General features: G+C 37.2%; 2 protein-coding genes across 3 annotated transcripts; one reads left to right on the forward strand and one right to left on the reverse strand.

The window, feature by feature from the left end:
• Positions 1-3,020: 3,020 nt before the first annotated feature.
• On the forward strand, positions 3,021-14,228 carry LOC105046964 (uncharacterized). 2 transcript variants are annotated; one of them, XM_073259377.1, is made up of 6 exons: positions 3,021-3,497; positions 4,086-4,364; positions 4,443-4,701; positions 13,271-13,450; positions 13,568-13,723; positions 13,801-14,228. In XM_073259377.1, the coding sequence occupies exons 2-6, from the start codon at positions 4,093-4,095 to the stop codon at positions 13,972-13,974; spliced, it is 1,041 nt and encodes a 346-aa protein (XP_073115478.1). In that variant the 5' UTR covers positions 3,021-3,497; positions 4,086-4,092; the 3' UTR covers positions 13,975-14,228. The 2 variants fall into 2 exon arrangements, with proteins under 2 accessions (XP_073115478.1, XP_073115479.1); XM_073259378.1 differs by having other exon boundaries at positions 4,126-4,364.
• Positions 14,229-14,365: 137 nt separating this feature from the next.
• LOC140850925 (receptor-like serine/threonine-protein kinase SD1-8) lies at positions 14,366-20,367 on the reverse strand. The gene is made up of 7 exons (XM_073259376.1): positions 19,057-20,367; positions 16,746-16,874; positions 16,491-16,660; positions 15,897-16,107; positions 15,178-15,415; positions 14,891-15,041; positions 14,366-14,799 (listed from the first exon to the last, which is right to left on the reverse strand). The coding sequence occupies exons 1-7, from the start codon at positions 20,327-20,329 to the stop codon at positions 14,491-14,493; spliced, it is 2,481 nt and encodes an 826-aa protein (XP_073115477.1). The 5' UTR covers positions 20,330-20,367; the 3' UTR covers positions 14,366-14,490.
• Between the last annotated feature and the right edge of the window lie 1,217 nt (positions 20,368-21,584).

A 21,584-nucleotide genomic window follows, 5' to 3' on the forward strand; every position in this document is an offset into this window, starting at 1 on the left:
AAGTACTCCTGACATGTTATCATGATTAACTTGAACCAAATAGGAATCATTATATTCGGTTAAAATGATACCAATTATTATAGAGATATTCATATCTTATGATGGACTTTTATACTATTTACTGATTTTTATGTTCTAAAAAAATGGGCATAAAATTGCATTTCTAATATCACTCATTGCATCACTTTGATACATGGTCTGATTGAGATCATATTATATAATGCATTTGAGTTGCATATTAACATAAGTTAAATGAGTTTGATATATGTATTTGTTACTTATTAAGCTAGAATGCTTATAATTTTCCTTTGTTGTTCCAAATCTGGGGTTCAAAGGTTAGTTAGAATGGCATCTTGGGGTTAGTAAGATCCCAGGCCATTTTTGTAGTTAAAAAAATTGATTTATTTAACTATATATATATTATGGTGATTTTTTGAATTGTATAACTAATCTATCCATTAAAAGCTTTGAATTGTAAAAGTTCGAATGAAAAATCCTAAGCTAGCATGTTTGGTGGTGTAGTTAAATATATATGAGCATATGGACTAATAGTTGAGTATTTTGATATTTACTACTTTTTATATATGAATGATATAAACTGCAGGTTATACTGATTCATTGACAGGTGATGCCTTGTATGCCTATAAGGATGGTTCTCTATAAATGTGCGGCAACTACTTACGCTCTCGATATTTAAATCCAGATTTGGGGGCGTGATAGGTAGACAAAAATCCAAGCCAAATAGGACCCTTGGATGCTATGACAAACACTTTTGTTAAGTGTGATGCGAATGAGGCTGCGGAAAGTCATTAACGCATATAGGTGCTCTACCCTTAAGGAGTTGAGTGGTTGACCTTATCTCCAAGAGAATAATTTCTCAAACAAAATTATAAAAATAAAAAAAAAGTGTTAGTAGCATGGGAAAGAATGATCACCATGTTGTGACAAAAGAAAATGACAATGAAAATATATGAGCATTAACATTTCAACATACTCTGTGACCACATTCTCTTGCCAGTTGCCAAACCATATTTTCAAGCAAGCAAAGGATCTATATTAAGGTAGGACACAGCATAGCATTTATATTCATTGTATATCACATGATTTATATATCTCTTTAAATGTTATTGTTGGCTTTTGAGTAGATTCACTTATGAGTCATGAATCGAATAGGAGCAGCATGACATTAGGATTGTGGGACTCATGTGATGTATCATACCCTTCTCTTTTAAATATATATATATATATATATATATATATATATATATATATATATATATATATATATATATATATATATGTACACACACATATATAAATCATGTGTATAAAAGTGTGTGTTTGTGTATATATATATATATATATATATATATATATATATATATATATATATATATATATATATATATATATTTCTATGACTTAAGCTCAAGTTATACTTGCTGTAACTTTGATAAAGTTAAATTTTTAATTAAATAATAAAAATCCTACGTCAATAATCTCAGTTGTTGGATATAATCTATTAGCTCCAAATTACTTATATACAGAAAATTATATAATTTAAAAATTTTTAACTCATGCATCATTAAATGATCAAAAATTATATTATTTAAATTATTTATTTTTTAACAACTTGATGCAGAAGGTCTCTAAATTATATGATTTTTAATTTATAAATAATTTAGAGATAACAATTCATATCCAATGCTCGGATTGTTGATATGAAACTCTCATTGTCTAATTGAAAAAGTTATACTTGATGCAACTTGATCCAGAACCACCCCCTCCCCCCCACATACATACATATACATACATATACGTACGTATGTACACACACATACACCAAGAGACATGGTGCCTTTTTTTTTTTTCGCTGTAATATATATGGATTCATAAGACCCCCAAAAGACAAAAACGATAGTTGAAGAAACAAAAAGAATAAAATTGCACAGAAGATGCTAAAAATAAAAATCTAAAAAAGGATACTTCCATTGCATCCGCCATTGCCATGTTCTTGGTAGCAAGATGAATGGATGATATATTGAAAACACAATCCTCTTGAAGATTTGGAAGCTGATGCGCCGGCTGGTTTGCTTCTGTAGATATAGGATGCAGAAAAAGATAACACGGACTTAGCACAATGCAATATATCAGATGGTGGAGGATGCAAAGATATTTTCTTTGTTTTCCGTTTCATATGATAATGTATCCAGTGAACAACGGTCCAATGGTCACCTTCAAGACAGACGTGTTGCAGATATTTGCTGACCCTAACATTGCTTCCTAAGTAGCTCCCAACTCTATTTCTGGTACTAAATTAGCATGGATTCTTCTAGGTCCAACTTGCATGGTGTATCCACTAAAGTCCTTGATGATATATCCTACCCCTGCCTCATCTTGTTTGTAAGATGCATGAAAGTAATTAACTTTTGGAGCGGGGGGTGGTGGGGGGCGCGGGCATCTAAGACATGATGCTTTTCAATGGAGTAACACCAACCATGGATCAACAACCTAAGATTTTTGCTTGAAATGCATAAACCAAAGATAACGCGCTCCAAATCTAAAGGAGGAATATATTAAAAGATCAAAAATAAGATACCAGATCTTTATACGGTGTATCATGGCATGATGTGATGTCCTATCTAAGAAACTAATATTAGAGTTGATGTACTAGTACATGAGGTAAATCTAGCCGTTGCTTGGTCACGTTGTACAAAGATGGCAGGATGGCCGTCGATACTTTTTTTTTAATTACTTCTCTTAGATGAGATGAAGCATTCGTGTAAATCTTTTGTGGATATAATCGAAAGAGTCAAGAAAAAAATAAAAAAAGAATCCAGGGAAGATACAGAAATCAACACCGCGTTGGTCAATAAAACCTCCCCAAAGTGCCCTGCTGTAAAGGTGGCCATCCAATTCCGACAGTATTGATCTCACGGTAGGTATGTCTAAAAATAGTTTATCCAATACGTCTACAATTAATTAAACAAAACAAATAAAGCACTCTTCTTTTTCGCACTTTTAATCTTTCCTCCTTTCTCTCTCTCGCCCTTCGTCCTCGGCGTTCTCACCCAACAAACATAGGTGCAACACTCTCCAAGCGCCGTGTTCAAAGCCACCGAAGAGGAAAGAAGGGAGGGGAAGAAAAGGGAGCCTCTTTTATAGCTCGACAAAGGGAATAGAAGGGGGCAGAGAGGGATAGAGAAAGGAAGGAAGAAAGAAAGCAAACCCTTGTAGAGGGGGAGGGTGGAACGAGGGGAGGGCTTCGATGAGCGTCGAACCCAATGCAAGTTCGGGCTTTGATTTTCTAAGGGGAAGAGAAGCGGGGAAAGATGGAACCTAAAGGGAGGTGATGAGAAGAAGAATAGGGGAAGAAAAGAGGATAAAAAGAACATAGGAAGGGGAAGCTTTTCTTTCATGCCCTTTACCCTTAAAGATTCAAGAAACGGAAAGAGAGGAAGGAGAGGATGATGGAGGACTGCTATTATTTCAATAAGGTAATTCTTGCATTTTTTTTTTCTTTTTGATTTCTTGGTTATATAAGATTAACCTGTTTTTTTTTTTAGCCCGTGTTTTACAAAATTTCATTTTGATCAGAAAGTTGGCATCTTTTGGGGCTTTTTTGTTTGATTCCGTGAAAAAGATGCGTCCTTTTTATGTTTTGTTGGTGAGATTGTTATCTGTCTCGTGCTTAAAAAAATTGTTTACGTTTTTTAGGTTAAAGCTTTGTGTTTTGATCTGGGTGTTCTTTGGTTTGTACCATATGAGATTTTTCTTTTTTTTTCCTTTAAAATTTGCTCGTTTTCTTTAATCTGAGAGAGCTTTGGATTGGTCGATTTTTTATTCTAAGATTGAATGTCTTTGATAACTCTGTTTTTCCATGGTTTTGTTCCCATTAAATATCACCCTTTTAAATTAATGCATTATTTTGAATCATCTTTTGTGTCTATTAGCCTTTTAGCTCATGATTTCTTTCTGATTTCTGATGCACAAAGATCCTTTTAGGAAATTCTTGTCTCATAATTTAGTTGCGTCAATTGAATCATTTTGCATTCAGGTATCACATCTTTCTAAAATAGTTGCAGAGCTTACATGGTTGGTTTTCTGCCAACCCTTCTTATGCAGGATAGTCTCATCATAAAGCCTTCCAAGAAATATCCTCTGGTATTGTGGATGGCTGTGTTGGCCTTGGTAATGATCAGTGGCGTTTATATATGCATACTATGTTTAAGACAAAAGGGGATCCCAGAAACCTCCAATGTAATTAAGGTGAGATTTAAAGAACCACAACCCTGCCCTCATCCTGGCATTCCACAATCCGAGGTTCCTTATGTGCACTATCCAGAACCCACTACTTATAGGAGGTAATGATGGTTTGTTGGCCATTGATTGATTATCTTCGGTCAAAATCATGTTTTACAATTTTTTGGTGTATCCAACAGGAATGAGTGTGCATGCACAGCAGTTCGGTTCTTTGCGATTTTGTCAATGCAGAGGTCTGGAAGTGGGTGGTTTGAGACCTTGTTGAATAGCCATGTTAATGTTAGCTCTAATGGTGAGATATTCTCTGTCAAAGAAAGACGTAGTAATATTTCATCTATCGTGCGGACATTAGATAAAGTTTACAATCTGGACTGGTATAGTAGTGCTTCTAAAAATGAATGCACAGCTGCTATTGGCTTCAAATGGATGCTTAATCAGGTAAAACCACATATTTCTTTTTTTTTCCTTAAATTATGAATCCTTTAAGAATATGTTACATGAATTCAGCTGAACTTTATTATGTAATGAGATTACAAAATACTATTCTTCTTCTGTACAAACTCTGAGTTCTTCTATTGGAGCTGTGGAGCTGACCTATACTAAATTAATTTGCTCTCTCTCTCTCTCTCTCTCTCTCTCTCTCTCTCTCTCTCTAGTTTAAAATTTTATGGTACTGCAGTCATCTATATTACTATCTGTGTCAACTTTTGATCTCTGAGAATTCAGTTTTTTAAGATGGGAAAGCTGTTTCCTAGTTCCGAACATTAGGAGTATATATGTTTATTGCATGCTTTTTCTTGTTCATACTTTCTGGAGCCTAACTGTGCCCTTATTTTTTTGGAAAAGAGTCAATCTGTTTGGATGTTAAACCAACTAGACTTCAAAACAATAGAGTTTGGTAGGAAAAACAGAAAAAAATGACTCTGCAAAATCTTATGGTGTGGAAGGTTGAGCTTCTAATAATCTTCTCAGAAACTAAGACTTTTAAGAACCTTTAAAAAGTGGAACCTTTATGTTATTGGGTACTCTGAATTGCTGTAAATTGATTAGGTCTTTTTGACATAACTGCGTAGGATCAGATTGCATGAAAGTGCTCTTTTAAAGTGTGGAGTAATGCCAACTAAAGACCCAGTTCAGGTTGAAATTTTATTCAGGAAGTGGTTATTTGGAAATAACACCAAAGTGAAGGTATCTAGACAAGAAGGATATAAATGACAGTTGTTATTAAAATTCAACTTTAAAATATATAAGATATAGGATGGAAAAATGAGTAGCTGATGGTTGCATGTGAAGAAAAAGAGAACTTGTAGCTGCATCATGGAGAATATAAAAATGTTATTAATTGGAGATAATATGTCTAGCCAAATTTTCAATTAATAAAATTGGGAAATATAATATGATGTAGATAGAATTCCTAAAGGTTGCAAGGATGAGGTTAGGAAAAAAGGAAGTAATTTGTTGATTGTACAATAGTGATGGTTTTGTACTTATTTGTTAAATAGTACCCTAAATCAGGATGCAAAAGAGATTTCACTTTTTGCAAATTATCTTAGCCAATGTGGTGAGCATTTATTTACTTTTTTTTTTTTATTTTGCTCTTAGTCATTTTTTTTTCTTTAGGGCACCTTTTGTTGTGGGTAAATATCATGGGAAAGTTAGTCAACTTTCCATCGATCAATTTACCCATGTTCTCATGCTTTTCAAGATGAGTAAGTTACTTTCCATTGATAGCATTTGCCCATAAAATGGGAGAAAAATCTTATCCACTTAAGGGGTGGCTAAATCATTTTTCCATTAGTTAGTAAAGTAGGTATTTAATTTTATTCTTAAAATGCCACATCCTGAATTTCAATGCCTCCATCATTCAATGCCTAATAACTCAGTCATCCACTTTCTCCAAACCTAAAAAGCATAAAGGGCATTATGAAAAATATAGATCAATTTTAGCAACTTACCAAGAAAGGAGTTATGCAAAAGAATATGGATAATAGATTTTGAAGCCACTTTCTCATGCATAAAAGAATATGGATAAATTATTTTCTGTCTAAATGTTGATTGAAAAATATTTATCTAGGAAATATAGATTTTTAGATAAATTTTTTACCCATTAAAGAATGGACCCTTAATGGTTTGTAGACAGATCTAAAGGATTTTGCATTCCAGGCAAATGAATGAGTGTGATTTGCTCAACAATAGAGAGGGAGTGAATATTGTGAAAATCAAATATTTTTCATATCATGGTTGTATGCATTACAATACGTGGTGCATTTTACAAGTAAATCCCCTATTGTTTTGCTGTTTCCCTTGTGGAGGTATTGAACTAGAGATGCATCAGCATCTTTAAGTTCCATGGTGAGAGGGGCCTAGTCAAGTAGTTTGCCAAAGTTGTAACTCACAGATACTAGGGACCCTTGTTGGGATGATCATGGAAATTGATCTAATTGAGGTGTTTGCCAGGTGGACTGGATGCAACAAGAGGAAACCTGAAAGTTTTAAACTTAATCTTCTTTTTTGCATGGAGACACACATTCCTGGACTAAAGTTATGGTGATCTGAGACTGAAGCACTGTAACTTAGAAAAATATTAACTCTTTGTAGGCAGTCAAACTTGTGCTAAATAATGCAACACCTTTCTCAATTTTGATAATGCTTCACTCACTAAGATCCCAATATAGTTGATCGTCTACAGAAACATCATGAAATACTCTTTTTTGGAGAGAGGAGCACTTGTCTAAGACAATGGGATGCTTGAAATTAGGAAACTTGACTTCCTTGTTAGGGAAATACTGATGACTATATGGAGGAGGAGAGTGAAAGGTTGAAAAAGGTTTAGGAAATCGGAAATGAATGCGTGTAGTGTCCAACTTTGGGAGGACATCTCGGGTTGGCCTGAACCTATATAGGCATTTTCTTCTAACTTGTATTTCATAGTCATGAATCTGACGTGTGTCGTAGTCTGTGGTTGTTCTTTGGTGTATGGCCTTCCAATGAATATTTCAGTAAAAAACTAACGTTGTGGTTCTGTAATTTGGGAGGCAGAGACGATGATAGAAAGGAGAGGAGGATTTGGTGTTTTATTCAAAAGAGGTGTTCTTTTTTAGGTTTTAGCTAGTTTGGCATGTTCCCTACCTATGTAGCCTAGTGTTAGGATATGGGATGTTATAGGAACCATTCCTATCCTTGGCTACTGATTTTTTGGCAACCTTCTATTGATCAACAACAGTTAGTGCAAAATCATGGTGCTTATCTTGACCGCATTTTTCTTCTTTTCTTTCACTTTTCCTTTTCTTCATCTTTTCTTCCTTTCTTTCTTTCCTTTTTTCTTCCTTTTCTTCATCTTTTCTTTCTCCACAAGGATAGATTTCGAAGTCTCAGCCCTATGTCAGTCCTGTTTTTTCACATGAATGGAATGAGACAATCAAGATGCCCCCCTTCTTGTTAGAACTTAAAATCAAGATTAGTAGTGTAGATGATATAAGATTGGTGAAAGGTGGTGATGCTAGGAAGTGATATCCATATATTGGATGATGAATGCTAATAGAAATAGAAATAGATTTTGAAGAATTTTATTTAGTCATGTTGCTTTTATACCTTCATTAAATTTACATGATTGGGGTCGAGAATAAAGAAAAAAAGCAAAGAGAATGGTATAACACTAGTTAAAATAGAACATGTGAATGATTGTGCAAGAAGCTGGTATAATATGTTCGAAATAACTTATTAAATGAAAATCTAAAGAATATAAAATTAGCAAATGATTTTGATAGAATTGTGGTTCTAGGTCATGAGAAGTAAAGTATTTTAATAGATAGATATATACCTTGTTTGTTAGATGAATTTATATATGTGAGGATTGCTTTAATAACCTAGGACCTTGTGAAAAAAAGCTAACTAGAAGTTATTATTTGGATTCTTTGGCCTTGTATGAGTACCTAAGATCTATACAATACTTAGTCGATGTAGGATGAAACACACATCAGCATATGTTCTCACATACTTCCTCCATTTATGTCCTACCATACTTGACAGGCTAAGGGTCTAGATCCATTCACAAGTACCATAAGTCTAATCACAAATACCATGATTAGCTTGTGGTCAGCCAAAATGGGCCCGTGCTATGATCTCCTAGTCCATATGGGCCATGGACCAAGTCCCTTCTAATATCATTTATAACAACCTAGGGCCTCATCCAAAAAAACTAGTCATGAAGGCATTATTAGGATTTCTTGGTTCTATATAAGTATCCAAAAACCACCCAATGCATAGTCGATATGAGACTAAACAGACACTAGCGTGGGTCCTCACAATTCTATTTCAGTTTATGTCTATGGTAAACCTAGAGATGAATGCAATTCCTTTTAATAAACCTAGCCTTCATTGCTCTTTGTCAATCTCTGTTAAAACTTTGAAAGCTTTCTGTTGCATAGGCATGAACTACATGGTCAACAAGGTCAGTTTGCTACATGCCAATTGGTCTTATAGGTTTAACAGCCCAACTTTTTTTCTTGCCTGAGGTATCTTTGACCAGGAATTCATCACCAATAGAAGGAATAGATGCCAAAATGAAACTGATTTCGATATGCCATCAAACTTTGAATTATTGTCCGTTGATTTATCAGTTGAGGTTTATAACCATATACCTGAGAGATCTTTTTGTTCCCTTTATTTGTTCTTTTTCCTTTGAGGGAAGGGGGGAGAGTAGAAACACTGCGGCTATTCCATTTAAAATATATAATATAAAAATTTATTAGCTGAATTGTGACATGTCACATTTAGTATCTTTTGGAACCTCACTGCTCCATGATTTATTCATGGCTGTGGTTTTGTAGCTGTTCCACTAACTAATCTGAATTTGTAAGCTATTTAATCTGTTTGACATCTCTTTACACTGAACTACTAACAGAACAACTTTGGAGATGGGGTCCCCATTATGCTGTGGCTTGAGCATTATTATGAGTCAATGGCTCCTATATGTTTAGGTCTGCTGCCTCCTGTAGTGCTGCGAGGACAGCATCTAACTCAGTCAAAAAGTTTCGCTGATGACAAGCTACAAAGTTTGCTGCTTCTAAGTATTTTGACTTTTTTAAAAAAAATTATTGTCACTGTCTCCCTAGTCTTTTGTCGAATCAAAAGGCATCACAGAAGAACTTCATAGTCTTGTCTTCTATTATGGTTTTTGATTATGCCTTCATTTGTTTCTTCCATAATTTTAATTTCTATAGCTCCCTCTGTAACCTTGTTAATTAGTGCTTGAAGGTGTAAAAACTTTCATATGGTTTTTGAAAAATGTGTTTCTCCAGATCATAGTGTTTAAAACCTTACAACCAAAATTATAATGTCCTGTCCAATCCAGCACTTGGGTTGGTTTTGGAGTTTCAACTGAAATGAATGGGCCCAAATTTGTTACATATATGGTTTTTATGCTTTTTTTAATACAAAAAACAAGATTTTTGGAAAATAACTTTTTAAAATGATTTTCTGAATGGTTTCATTATTTGTTACTTTTTTGATTTTTGTACAGTTTTTAACTGAATTGCAAAAAGTAGAGTTGAAATCAACGCTTATCTTATCCTCTGAAATTGAACCCAGATTCTCAGTTTTCAATACTCAACAATTGCATCGCAAATACTAGGGATTTTGCTGTACATTTTCCAAAAGAAATGTTTCGTCTGACTATTCTGAGATTCATTATGTTTCTGTAAATGGTTTACTTTAATTCCATATATGTTTGTAACTTATTTTCACAAATTGGAGTGCTTTAAAGTACTGTATAAAAATCAAACCGATATCCCCATCCTAATCCCACAAAATGGATTTGTATCTGAATAGTTAAATAAGACTTCAGTGAGTGATGAGGCTTTCTCAAGAAATAATTTTACCAGAAGAGGAAAATTAATTTTCTAAATACTGTTCCATTTCCAGAGTTCTTTTGCCTTTTCTTCATCCAGTTTCGAATTCCATCAAGGTGGTTAGCTTCACACTAATTCTTCCCTAACTTTAGCAATTTGGTTAGTGATGGGAAGGCCATTTGTTGAGGCTACTCCATTACTTATGTAGCAGAAAAAGTTTGAGAGTGCAGAGGGAGAATTTAAACATGTTATTATCGGAGTTTACCTTGAGTATATATATAAGGTGAATGTATTGTATTGAACTTGTTGGAATTTTGTTTGGTGGACGTAACATATGTGAGAAGCTATATATATATGGTTAATATCTTGGTGTAATAATCTCTGTACCTGAGGAGCTATATATGGATGGAACATATGTGAGAAGCTATATACATACTGAGGGCTGACTGAATAGCTGTCAAGCTAGTGCTTCACCACTCATGTTGTAATCTTTGTACCCAAGGAAACTAAAACTGGTTGAGGTCCTTATATATTTTATCTGGTTTGAAGTTTGAGTATTGAGAATTTAAAGAATTTTCAAAGGAAGCTAAACAATTGCAGATTATATCTATGAGCACTTAGTTTATAGCTATTTTAGAGCCTAAGATCTAATTGTCATAGTGTTATAATTCTGTCAGGAATGCTTTTTTGTGCTACTCTGTTTCTCTCTTTTTTTGGATGCTAAGTATCTTCTTACGACTGATGATGAGAGGGTGACCTCCATTCGTCTTATTTTTTTTATCATTGTTCTTCACAATACTTGTCACTTCAAAAACAGAAAAGGGAAAAGTGAATTTTTAAGTCTTTATCTTGGAATATCTTCTGATAAGAATGTTAAATCTAATCTTCAAAGTTGATGTGGCAGATTTTTTTTAATTGTTCTGTGTTAATGGGTGTCCTCAATTCTATTAGGTCTTTTCCTTTTTTGGGATTGGATCCTCTATGCTAACATTTTAAGAATTAGAGATTGACAGAAAAAAGGAAAATAAATCTTCTCTTAGTAATTGTCATTTTGAAAAAGCTAGCTCATAAAACCTTTTAGTATGAGAACTTAGATAAAGGAAAATAATATCTTTGAACAAGTTCTAGTATTTTAAACTAGACTTTTTTTTATTTGTGGAATGAAAGCTTGTCAAAGTGGGCCAGATGGGAAAGACTCACATTCTGATTCTGCCATAAAATAAAATTTTGGAAACCTGGATATGACTTGATTATCTTGATTTGAATGTGGCTTCCTTGTCTTAAAATTCCATTCCCTTCCCTGGACCATGCACTTTCTATCATCATCACCTCCACTATCTGCTGCAATGACCAGCTATAGTCCCATGACACCCATAATGCACTGCTTTTGTCACCAGTCATACGCTATCACCACATAGTTGCTATCCTTCATATGATGTCTCGCATACGTCACCCATCAATTGCCATCCCACCACTTTCAATGGAATACAATCAAAGTCAGCATCTATAACATCGATGACAGAGATTTTTTGGTCGTGTTTCGTGCCCAAGAAACTACTCATCCTCACAAAAATTAGGTCACTTCAGACTAGGTTGGTTTGAATTGCTGGAGCAATGCCGTGTTGTGTACATACATACATACATACATACAATATTTATATGTACACATATATATGTATGTAAGGTAGCCTTGTTTGTCTAAGGGACATCAGGCCAGGTTGGTTTGAATTGGCTGGAGGAGTGTCCTGACACCTAGAACTTTTTTTTTTTAGAAAAGGTGCCCTATTTTGTCTGGTTCATAATGCATTATAACATTGTTATGGGTTTTATATGCATCAAGCTAACTCCTTTTACTGTGTCTAGTGTGGATTCTTTGGGATAATGGGTAGTATTTTCTGTGCTTAGTGAATCTTGCAAAAAAACAAAAGGAATAGAGGAGAGAAGGGAAGAAATTAGGAAGAGGAAGAGAAATTAGCCATTTTAGAGAGAGAGAGAGAGAGAGAGAGAGAGAGAGAGTTTTGCAAAGGCAGCTCGGCAGGGAAATTGTGCTAGTCGTCATAATGGGTAAGAATTTAAGAGCTACCAGTACAAGGTGTGCAGGCTAGACCAGTAACGTTTTGTCAAAAAGAAAATTAAACAAATGACTTAATATGCTGTGCCAACCCAGTGTTGGGTGCCAATGGCTGGCGTGCCTGCTTGGCTTGCCTTACTGTGCTGTGTTGGTGTACATGCAGTGCCAGGCTGAAACAAAATATTACAAGATTTGAAAGTCTTTTTTGATAAAAAATAAAAAATGACTTAGTATATGCTGTGCCAAACTAGCGTTGGGTGCCTGCCAACCTAGTGTTGGGTGCCTATATTGACCTGGTGTGGTGTGTACCAGTCAGCAGATCAGTACTGGCAACCATGATAGTGGGACAATGGAAATAGGCTGGACCAACTTTCTCTGACTTTATTTTCCTTTAACTAGAGAAATGATTTAGCACTTTAGGTTGTCTAGAGTTAAGTCCCTTCCAGGAGCACTTTATCGATAAGATGAACTGATGCTTCCACTAAGATGTTGATGCTCCTACATGCATTTGTCTAAAGACGGAAAGAGATAAAAGTCATACACTTGTTAGCAAACCTTTATATCTATGCTATATGAAATCCTTGAGAGACCCTAGGTTCTCAAATGCTGTATGTATGTGAGCTTTGCTAGATTACTAAACAAGCCAAGGTTGAGCAGGGCCTAGCTTGCTCGAGCTTGTCTCATTTACATCCCCAATGTCAACGAGTCCCCCTATGAGCACGTCCCACCTTTATTCTAACATTTGGAACTCTTGAGTTTTTTGGTGGTAATCCTAAGAAGATTTGGACAAGTTTACTTCATCAGCGCAAATTGGTTTCCTGTGTCGTGAATGAACTTTCCACATGGATAAGCCCTGCATAAAATTCATATAGAATGAAGAACAGAACCCCCTGTATGCATGTTAAATTTTATCTTGCAGAAATCTAGAAAAAGTATAAACTTGGGACATAATGCTTGTTTATCTTTTTTATTTATGCTTGCTTAGATTATCCAACAAGAAGTTTGGTCTTGTGCTGCTGCATGGTGATATTGAGATTTCTTTTTGTTGGGTCCACCTAAATTTTCTTTCTTGTCATGGCTACTTCAGGGTCTCATGCAGCACCATGATGAAATAGTCAAATACTTCAATCAGAGAGGGGTCTCTGCAATATTCCTCTTTCGAAGAAACCTACTTCGCCGCATGGTCTCTGTACTTGCAAATACACATGACCGGGATGCCAAGCAACTAAATGGGACCCATAAAGCTCATGTGCATTCAAGGGATGAGGTCGTGGTTTTGCATTTTATATGGAGATATATTAGTACTTTCTTAATAAATAAAAAGAACCTCTGTTACTTCTAGTAGACTTGGATGTTGAAACGCATGGTGGTTAATGGCATGCAGGCTGATGTACTTGCAAGATATAAGCCCACAATCAATACAACTTTATTGGTTGCGGAACTGAAGCAGATGGATAAATGGGGTGCTGATGCTCTGGAGTACTTCAAGAGCACTCGCCACGTTGTTCTCTACTATGAAGATCTTGTGAACAAGAGGAATGTGAGTTCCTTCCCACATGTTCGACTCAGTACTATTACTTAAACCAGAGTAACCATAATAATTTTTGTTTCCTGCAGAAGGTGAAGGATGTTCTAAAGTTCCTTAGATTGCCAAAAAGGAAGCTTTCGAGCCGTCATGTAAAGATCCACACAAGACCGTTATCTGATCAGGTTGAAAACTGGGATGCTGTCTATAATACTCTGAAGGGAACAGAGTATGAGAGCTTTTTGCATGCTGACTATCAAATGTAGCAAGAAATTATCAGCTCAGCATGGTGGTTGTAACTAACTTACAATTGATTCTTTTTCCCCACAGGAGCCGGGGCCTCTGGTGCTGATCTCATTGTAGAAATTTTGATCATTTTTTTGCTAACATATTTCCTGCATGGGTTCTAAAGATATGTTTTGTTCCCCATGTTGTAAAACATTGCAATTCATATTCAAGTTGATGAATGCAAATTGGTAGTGAAAGTTGTGTCTCCCTTTGTTGCTATTATGTGGTTTAGTGTGTAATCAAAACCTTTTCTAAAACTTTTGGATTACTAATTTGAGCTGTTGATTTGGCCTTTCTAGCATATCACCTTACATAGCTAGCTATCTCTTACAAGCCACATAATTATGTGCACCACCAAGACAGGAGTGATAGACCTAGAACAGTGAAGTTGGTCCAACAAAGCAAAGCAAAAGTTTAAAAGAACAAGTAGGATGGCATCCTCTCTCCCAATCCACATTAGAAAATTTCCTATTTCTTATGGTTGCATACATTTACTATCGGCCTTCAAATATTGTAACTGATAAGCCATTTACAGTTAGTGAGTCTTGCTTGCTTGATGATGAATCAATTTCCAAGGGACCTTTCGTTGAAACAAAACCAGGCTGCTTAGGGTCTGGGAGAGGGGTGTTCTCACTGCCCAACATTAACACTACGGAGGACATTGTTGGCCTGTCCTCCGGGTGTTCTTGAACGCACAAGAGACCCACCTTTATACACCTCAACGCTTCAGACACGGGAAATGAGTGAACTATTGAGTCGTCCACCAAGTCCAAGCCATTACCTTCTTTCCATGAACTCCATGCCTGACAAATAATTGTAGCAGATGTCATAAATTCTCAAAGAAATAAATAGAGCATCTGAATGGAAATGAGCACATTTTTTTCCAACACTCACATGTCCTGGAAGATTTACGTGGTGATGAGAGAGGTAAATCCCTCTGTTCTTCTTGCCACTTATGATTTCAAGTACTAGAACACCAAAGCTAAATACGTCTGATTTCACTGAGAAGATACCATCCATGGCATACTCAGGAGACATGTATCCACTGCATTATAATTAAGATGATTAAGCTTTTCTTCTTCTTCTTCTTTTTTTTTTTTTTGAGAACTGCTGAGTATAGAATATAATTATATGGTGATTTTTTCAGCAAATGTACAATAACATAATGTAAAAATACTTACTAGGTACCAACTACTCTTCGTGTGTTTGCTTCTGTCTCATCCCCTCCAAATATTCTTGCCATGCCAAAGTCTGATATTTTGGGGTTCATTTCTTTGTCGAGAAGAATGTTGCTAGCTTTGAGGTCTCTATGAATAATCCTAAATCTAGAATCTTGGTGAAGGTAGAGAATTCCACGAGCAATCCCTACTATAATGTGATAGCGGGTCCGCCAATCCAGCAGTGTAGCTTTAGCTTTGTCTGAGAAAAAATTGTGTTAACCTTGGTATAGTCTTACTAAATTGAACTTTACTGAGCTAAAGTAAGCATGCAGTCGAAAAGTCACCAAGATTCATTAGAAATGAACTGCTTGGAATTCTAAAATTCATGTTAACAAAGACCGGCTAAAATATAGTATTTGCTTAAGAAGCATCATTGCAACAAGCTTATGTAGGGCTCAATAAAGCCAACTAACCACTGATTGTGAAGTCTAATAAAAAGTTTTAGCTCAATATCTCTTTTTAAAGTGGCATTTCAGGGGAGAAAGCTTAGGCAATATGTCACTTTGAGTCCGCATTACCTCTCCAGCTAAACAGGCAAAGGTCAATGTCATGTAAATTGAAGGCAAAGCTTAATAATGTTTTAAACGTCAACTAAGTTTTATAATAGGAAAAATCACATTTAAAATGACATCATTAATGAAATAATAAATGCTGTGTCAGGGAAGAAAAGCTTAGCTAACCAAATAGAAAGGCATCCAGGCTTCTGTTAGGCATGTACTCATAGATCAGCATCCTTTCCTCTCCTTGAACGGAGCAGCCAAGAAGTCGTACAAGGTTCCGATGCTGGAGCTTGGCAATGAGCATTACCTCATTCTTGAACTCATCAAGGCCTTGCACCGAAGTCTTTGCAAGCCTCTTCACAGCTATCTCTTGTTCATCTCCCAGCTTGCCCTGAATTCACCACATCCAACAATTACATGTCATTGCTAGTATACAGAACAGAATCAGCACAAATCTTTTGTTAAAATTCAAATGAAAGCAGCATCTTATATAGAAAAATAATTTTCTTGGTAATAATTTAAAACACTAACATTAGAAGCAGACACCAATCAAGACCTTTGTAGTAACCCAATTTTTCTACATAGAATCAAAACACCAAGAGGGCAGCCATTATCTTTCTAAATGAGTTAAATTATTATTTCCTCATAAAAAGGAGCTCACATCATTCAGAACAAATTAGTATAATTTAATCTAGCTGACCACTTCTGCCATCCTGGTAATTGGTTTCCGATGATGACATTTTATTACGTGCTGTTGTTGGACAGAGAATATACCTTGTATACGGGGCCAAAGCCACCTTCTCCAAGCTTGTTTTGGATAGAGAAGTTGTTGGTTGCTGCTGCAATTGTTCCCAAATCAAATAAAGGCAGCTCCAATTCCCTTCCTTCAGTGCTCTCATCAATGTAGTTGCTGGCAAAGGAAACGCTACCTAACGTGGACTGAGCTGTTGAACAAAAAAACTAGGCAATTATCAGTATGAGCCACCCATATTACGTCAACTTATTATGAGGTAGAACGCCTAACTCTACCTTGTCTTCTTGTCCTCTTTTTCTTTTTCCAGAAGCAGCAACAAATGAAGCCAAGCAGTAGAATCCCCAGCACTGAGCCCACCACGACCGCGATTATGTCGTTCCGGTGTGAATGGTCTGACGCTGAGCCTGAAACATCACTTCTATCGTATGAATGCAAGAAATTGTTTTCTTTCTGTAATTAGTTGGCATTTTCTTTCAAAACTAGAACAGCGGTTGCTTAGTTACTTCATCCAGGTAAAAAGTATATATATATATTTTTTTAAAAAAACACAAGTTAACATCCGGTCCTCGGAGGGACCGGGTCCCCGATGACAAAAGCTATAACATCCAACTCGGTCCCTACCTACTTTCTCTAATTCTAAAATAACCAATATATCCCTTTCCACTTAATTTTCTCTTCCTGTTCCGTATCTTCTTCAACCTCCCCATCCCAACCCATCCGCCACACCTACCACCAAATAAATATTGCAAAATATTAAAAAACATTGTTCGTCCAAGTTTCTACATAAAAATGGATCATCCGTCCGTTTTCTTCTGCAAAGACATATCTTCCATTCGATTTTTTTTTGGGCTTTACCCTCTCGATGGAGAAGGAAGCGTCCTACAAGGTTGCTTTTATGAGGTAGGACTTTTAGATGTGTTGCTATCATGATCCAAAAACGTCTAACTAGAAAAAGGCACGAGAATAAATCAAACTACAGGAAAATTTTAACACCAAAAGTTACATTTTGGCAAGTGTATAAAAGGTGTACTATTCACTACTCCTGTAGTGTTATTTGCGACTGTGTTTACAAATGGTTGAGAATCTTTGGTCTATTAATATCATTAAACTAATTATCAATTAGTTTCTTATCTTATATTTATTTAACATCTGATGGAAATTAGTTAAATTTATTTAGATATAAAGCAACTTTCAATGATTTGTTTCCATTGCTATAATATATATGACCAAAGAAGTGGTTGAGAATCTTGAGATGTGTAAAGCATGGATGATGGTTCAGTAGTGAATGCTAGGAAAACAGTGTAGGATTTTCATTTTTATATTTTGGAAAAAAAACGAATGGGAGGATGTCCTGTTTAGAGTATAGTTATATAGAGTTAAATACATGGAGATGCCACATTCAAGATTTGAACCCGGAATATCTAATCGTTAGGCAGAGAAATGTAACCACTAAGTCCTTATGCACTAGAGTAAGAAACTATATGTGGTAGGGTGTCAGAGAAAATTTAGATAATGCAATCCCGTGAAAACATTTTGAACTTCTAATGATATATTAACACATGAATAATGCTATAGGGCTTCAGTTATAAACTATTTAAAGACTTGGTTGAAAGAACGAAAATAAATAAGAAGAAAAGGCAAAAAAAGAAAGGAAGAAAAGAAAGAATGAAGAGAGAATGAAGAAAGAAAGAAAGAAAGGAATAAGAGGGAAAAAGAAAGCAAAGAAGAAGGAAAGAAAGACAATTAAAAGAAGAAGAAGAAAAATAAAAAAAAAAAAAAGAAAAAAGAAAAGAAAGAAAGGAAAGGAAAAGGAAAAAAAAAAAGGAGAGATTGAATAGAGGATTCTCAATAGGGACGGTTGTTAGGACAAGACTGAGATAGCAGAATATCATAGTCCGTAAAAAGGGCTTAAAAATTTTGATATGAACAACTCTCTTGTCGTGTAACAAGAGAAGGTTGGGGTCATTTAGGAGATTATTATACAAAGTCAAACAGTTGGGAAAAAAAGAATACTGGTGTCACATACGGGGCTAGTTAATTATCCAGTTACTAAAGCCAACAGTTGTAGGCGCCAGAGGTTTTCCTCAATACGTCAATAAAAGTTATAAAGTGCTTACCCCTGATTACTATCCTGGTCATATGGGACCACGAGAATTAGTAACAATATGAGGTTGTACACAGGAAAATTTCCTAAAGTCTAGGATATTATTGTATTCTACTTTCCAAGGCCTCACTGTCACACAGTACATAGATTGGACATCACACCAAGATCCGAAGGGAAGCTTCTTTGATGACTTTTAAGCGAGGAAATAGTCAAGAGAGGTCGGCTTCCTACCGCATATTTTGACAGGAGCCCGTTAGTTTTGGAAGCCACCCTTACAGGCATGAGTCTGCTACACCTAACTTCTGTGTGCAACATGACTCGCACTTAAAGCCACCTCAGTGACCCTAGCTTATATACACTATTAACGATGTATAAGCCCCATTGTGAATCGACGCAAAAAGGCGCCGCCTCCACCAGATTCTGGCTCACACAGTGATAAAAGTATATATCTCATTTATCTAAAGCAATGGAACAGCACATACCTAGATCAGCCGCTGCTACCCGGACGTAGAGATCCTGTCCACCGAACCCGAACACCCTAAGATCAGTGAGCTCCGTAGTCCAAATTATGCACCCATCCCCGCTGGTCTTCGCACTCGCAAAGGCCGTGCACGAACAATTCGTCAAACACTTAGCCCTGCACTGATCCAAATTCAGGCTCATGTCGACCGTTGAGCCCGACGTGTCCGGCAGCTTGGCATCGCTCACCGTCACGAACCCATCAGTCCCGTTCCGGCAATCCCGCGCCGTCTTCCTCTTGCACCCCTCCGACCCATCCCTCAGAGCCCAATTCGTCGGCGACTTGGGCTCAAAACCCTGCAAACAGTCGCATATCGGCGAGTTGTTAGGGTCGCAGACCCCGAACGGACCGCACGGCGACACGTTGTCGCACTGGTCTTTGGGTGCAAACCAGAAGATGCTCCACATCTGGCTCTGCTCGAGCCAGACCATCCGCTGTGTCACGCCGGACTGGTTCACGATGAGCCTCGAGATGATCGATTCGTTAAAGATGTTAAACGAGTAGTAGATCTCGTCCTGGTCATTGACGAAGTCGAATTTGAACATGCTGTAGGTCTTCATCTCCGGGACGCCGCTGAACCTTTGGCCGACCCATGGCCCGGCGCGCCACACCCGGTGCGCTCCGTTCCATAGGAAGATCTCCGGGTCGCCCTGGATATCCATAGCCATAGAATAGTAGCCCGGCGCCGGGTCGCTGGAACTGGTCCACGCCGTCAGGTTGCGGTTGAGATGGCTCGTTAGGTTCCACCCGAGCTTCATGCTCGGAAGTAGCGTGTCGGTCGGGTGATCGAAGCTCTGCCATGCAAAGCTATTCGGATCATGGGTGTCATCGCTGGTCTGTCTAATTATCAAATTACCAGTATCCAAGAGCTGTGCGACCGGGTTGGCGAGGCCCGACGAGCCCGAGGACCAGATGGTGGTGGAATTCTGGTCGGTGATGATGAGTGTTCCGTTGGCGGTGATGGATAGGTTTCCCTTGCGCTCGGAGATTGGGTGCTGGCGGTTGGCGACCCACACGACGGTTTGCACCGACACCTTATGGTACCATATGCCGACATACCGGTTGTTGGAGTTGGCAGGGCTGAAGAAGCCTAATTCAAAGATCCTGCCGGCTGAGATCAGGGTCTGGCCGTCGGTGAGGGGCTGGGTTGGAGTTAGGATGTCACCTCCAATGGAGTAGGAGAAGAGAGTGGAGAGGAAGAAGAGAAGCGATGGGAATATGGGAGGCCTTCTCATGTTTCCAAATGGCTGTAATTCAAAAGGAGAAGGACAGATGTTATATCTGTCATGAGATCGATACCTAACCTTGATTGGACTATTTGATTTATAGTAAAGAAGGAATGCAGGCAGACCTGGTGTACCACGTTCAAATTTAGCGTATATTAAATAATGGGCGTTGAAGCCGGAACGTGTTGACGCCTCAGTTTGATCAAACCCGGCGGATGGATGGTAGACGGGGATGGGGACGAGACTGGCTTGGGTGGCACGGCCTAGATTCCACTGTTGATTAATGAACGGTACACAGGGGAGACCTTGACTCTGGCTCCAAGACTTTGACTGTGGTGATGAGCTGAAATTAAGTCCATGATGCAGGGAGTAACGGTGGTCCACTGTCATGTGAAGCATGGTATACTAGGGCCCAGCCGACCACGATCCACCATTTGGACAACGAATGAATTGGATGGCTGAGATCATTTGATCTTGGAGTGACGAAGCATTTCAATCCGCTTATTTTTCACATACGTTGAGATACAAGGTTGGTGGACTCAATGTTCAAAGTAATAGACAAAAGCGTCCCATTGGACCGAGCTGATAAGGACTCGAGTAGCATTCTGTATTTTTTTTTGGTAAATATAGCATGCTTTTTTTAGTTAGGTAAGATAATCTAGGTATCATGACCATTAGACGAGACAGCTATGAATATCAAATTTCAAATTTCAAGATTGCAACTTTGCTGGAATTTCCTGGAGTCCATAGTAGACTTAATTTCCAAATGGAAATAAGCCGTGGCAATCTGCTAAAGATCTGAACTTGCCGCTCAAAAAGGATCCGAAAGGGAACATTTTATCCTCGGAGGGGGAATAAAAAAGAAAAACCTTCTACTGTGTCATATCACGCCATAGCACATTAATAACCATTTATGGTGAACATGGTCTTCTTCCAGATTGATAATTTGGTTTAATGCATGAACCAACAGGTCAAGAAATTTTAATCTTGTGCACAGGAATGTTGGAAATTGTTTTTCCCCCCTATGTGTCGGACATTCTACTTCATTTTTAAGTTAATGAATCCAAGCTAGCTACAAATTTTCTCTCCCCTTCTCATGGTTACTCCTTCAGGATTTGAATGCTTAGATTGTCTCCTTTTTCTGAAAAAAAAAAGGGAAAAAAAGCATATAACCTGTTATAGCTGATTTATACCAAGGGACTGCTGATTGAGATAAGGAACTGAGATAGTTGAGGATAGCCAAGATGGTCCGGCAAAGGAATAC

The sequence above is a fragment of the Elaeis guineensis genome, chromosome 6, assembly GCF_000442705.2.
Source record: "Elaeis guineensis isolate ETL-2024a chromosome 6, EG11, whole genome shotgun sequence".
Lineage (NCBI taxonomy): Eukaryota > Viridiplantae > Streptophyta > Magnoliopsida > Arecales > Arecaceae > Elaeis > Elaeis guineensis.

What these genes read in the sequence shown, in the direction of transcription:
- LOC105046964 (XM_073259377.1), top strand. Translation starts at nt 4,093, where the DNA reads ATGGTTGGTTTTCTGCCAACCCTTCTTATGCAGGATAGTCTCATCATA. An exon ending in GAACCCACTACTTATAGGAG is followed by an intron (nt 4,365 to 4,442) that starts GTAATGATGGTT and finishes TGTATCCAACAG; the next exon opens with GAATGAGTGTGCATGCACAG. An exon ending in ATGTGCATTCAAGGGATGAG is followed by an intron (nt 13,451 to 13,567) that starts GTCGTGGTTTTG and finishes AATGGCATGCAG; the next exon opens with GCTGATGTACTTGCAAGATA.
- LOC140850925 (XM_073259376.1), bottom strand. Translation starts at nt 20,329, where the DNA reads ATGAGAAGGCCTCCCATATTCCCATCGCTTCTCTTCTTCCTCTCCACT. An exon ending in AAAGAGGACAAGAAGACAAG is followed by an intron (nt 16,661 to 16,745) that starts GTAGAGTTAGGC and finishes TTTGTTCAACAG; the next exon opens with CTCAGTCCACGTTAGGTAGC. An exon ending in GCTTTGGCCCCGTATACAAG is followed by an intron (nt 16,108 to 16,490) that starts GTATATTCTCTG and finishes TGGTGAATTCAG; the next exon opens with GGCAAGCTGGGAGATGAACA.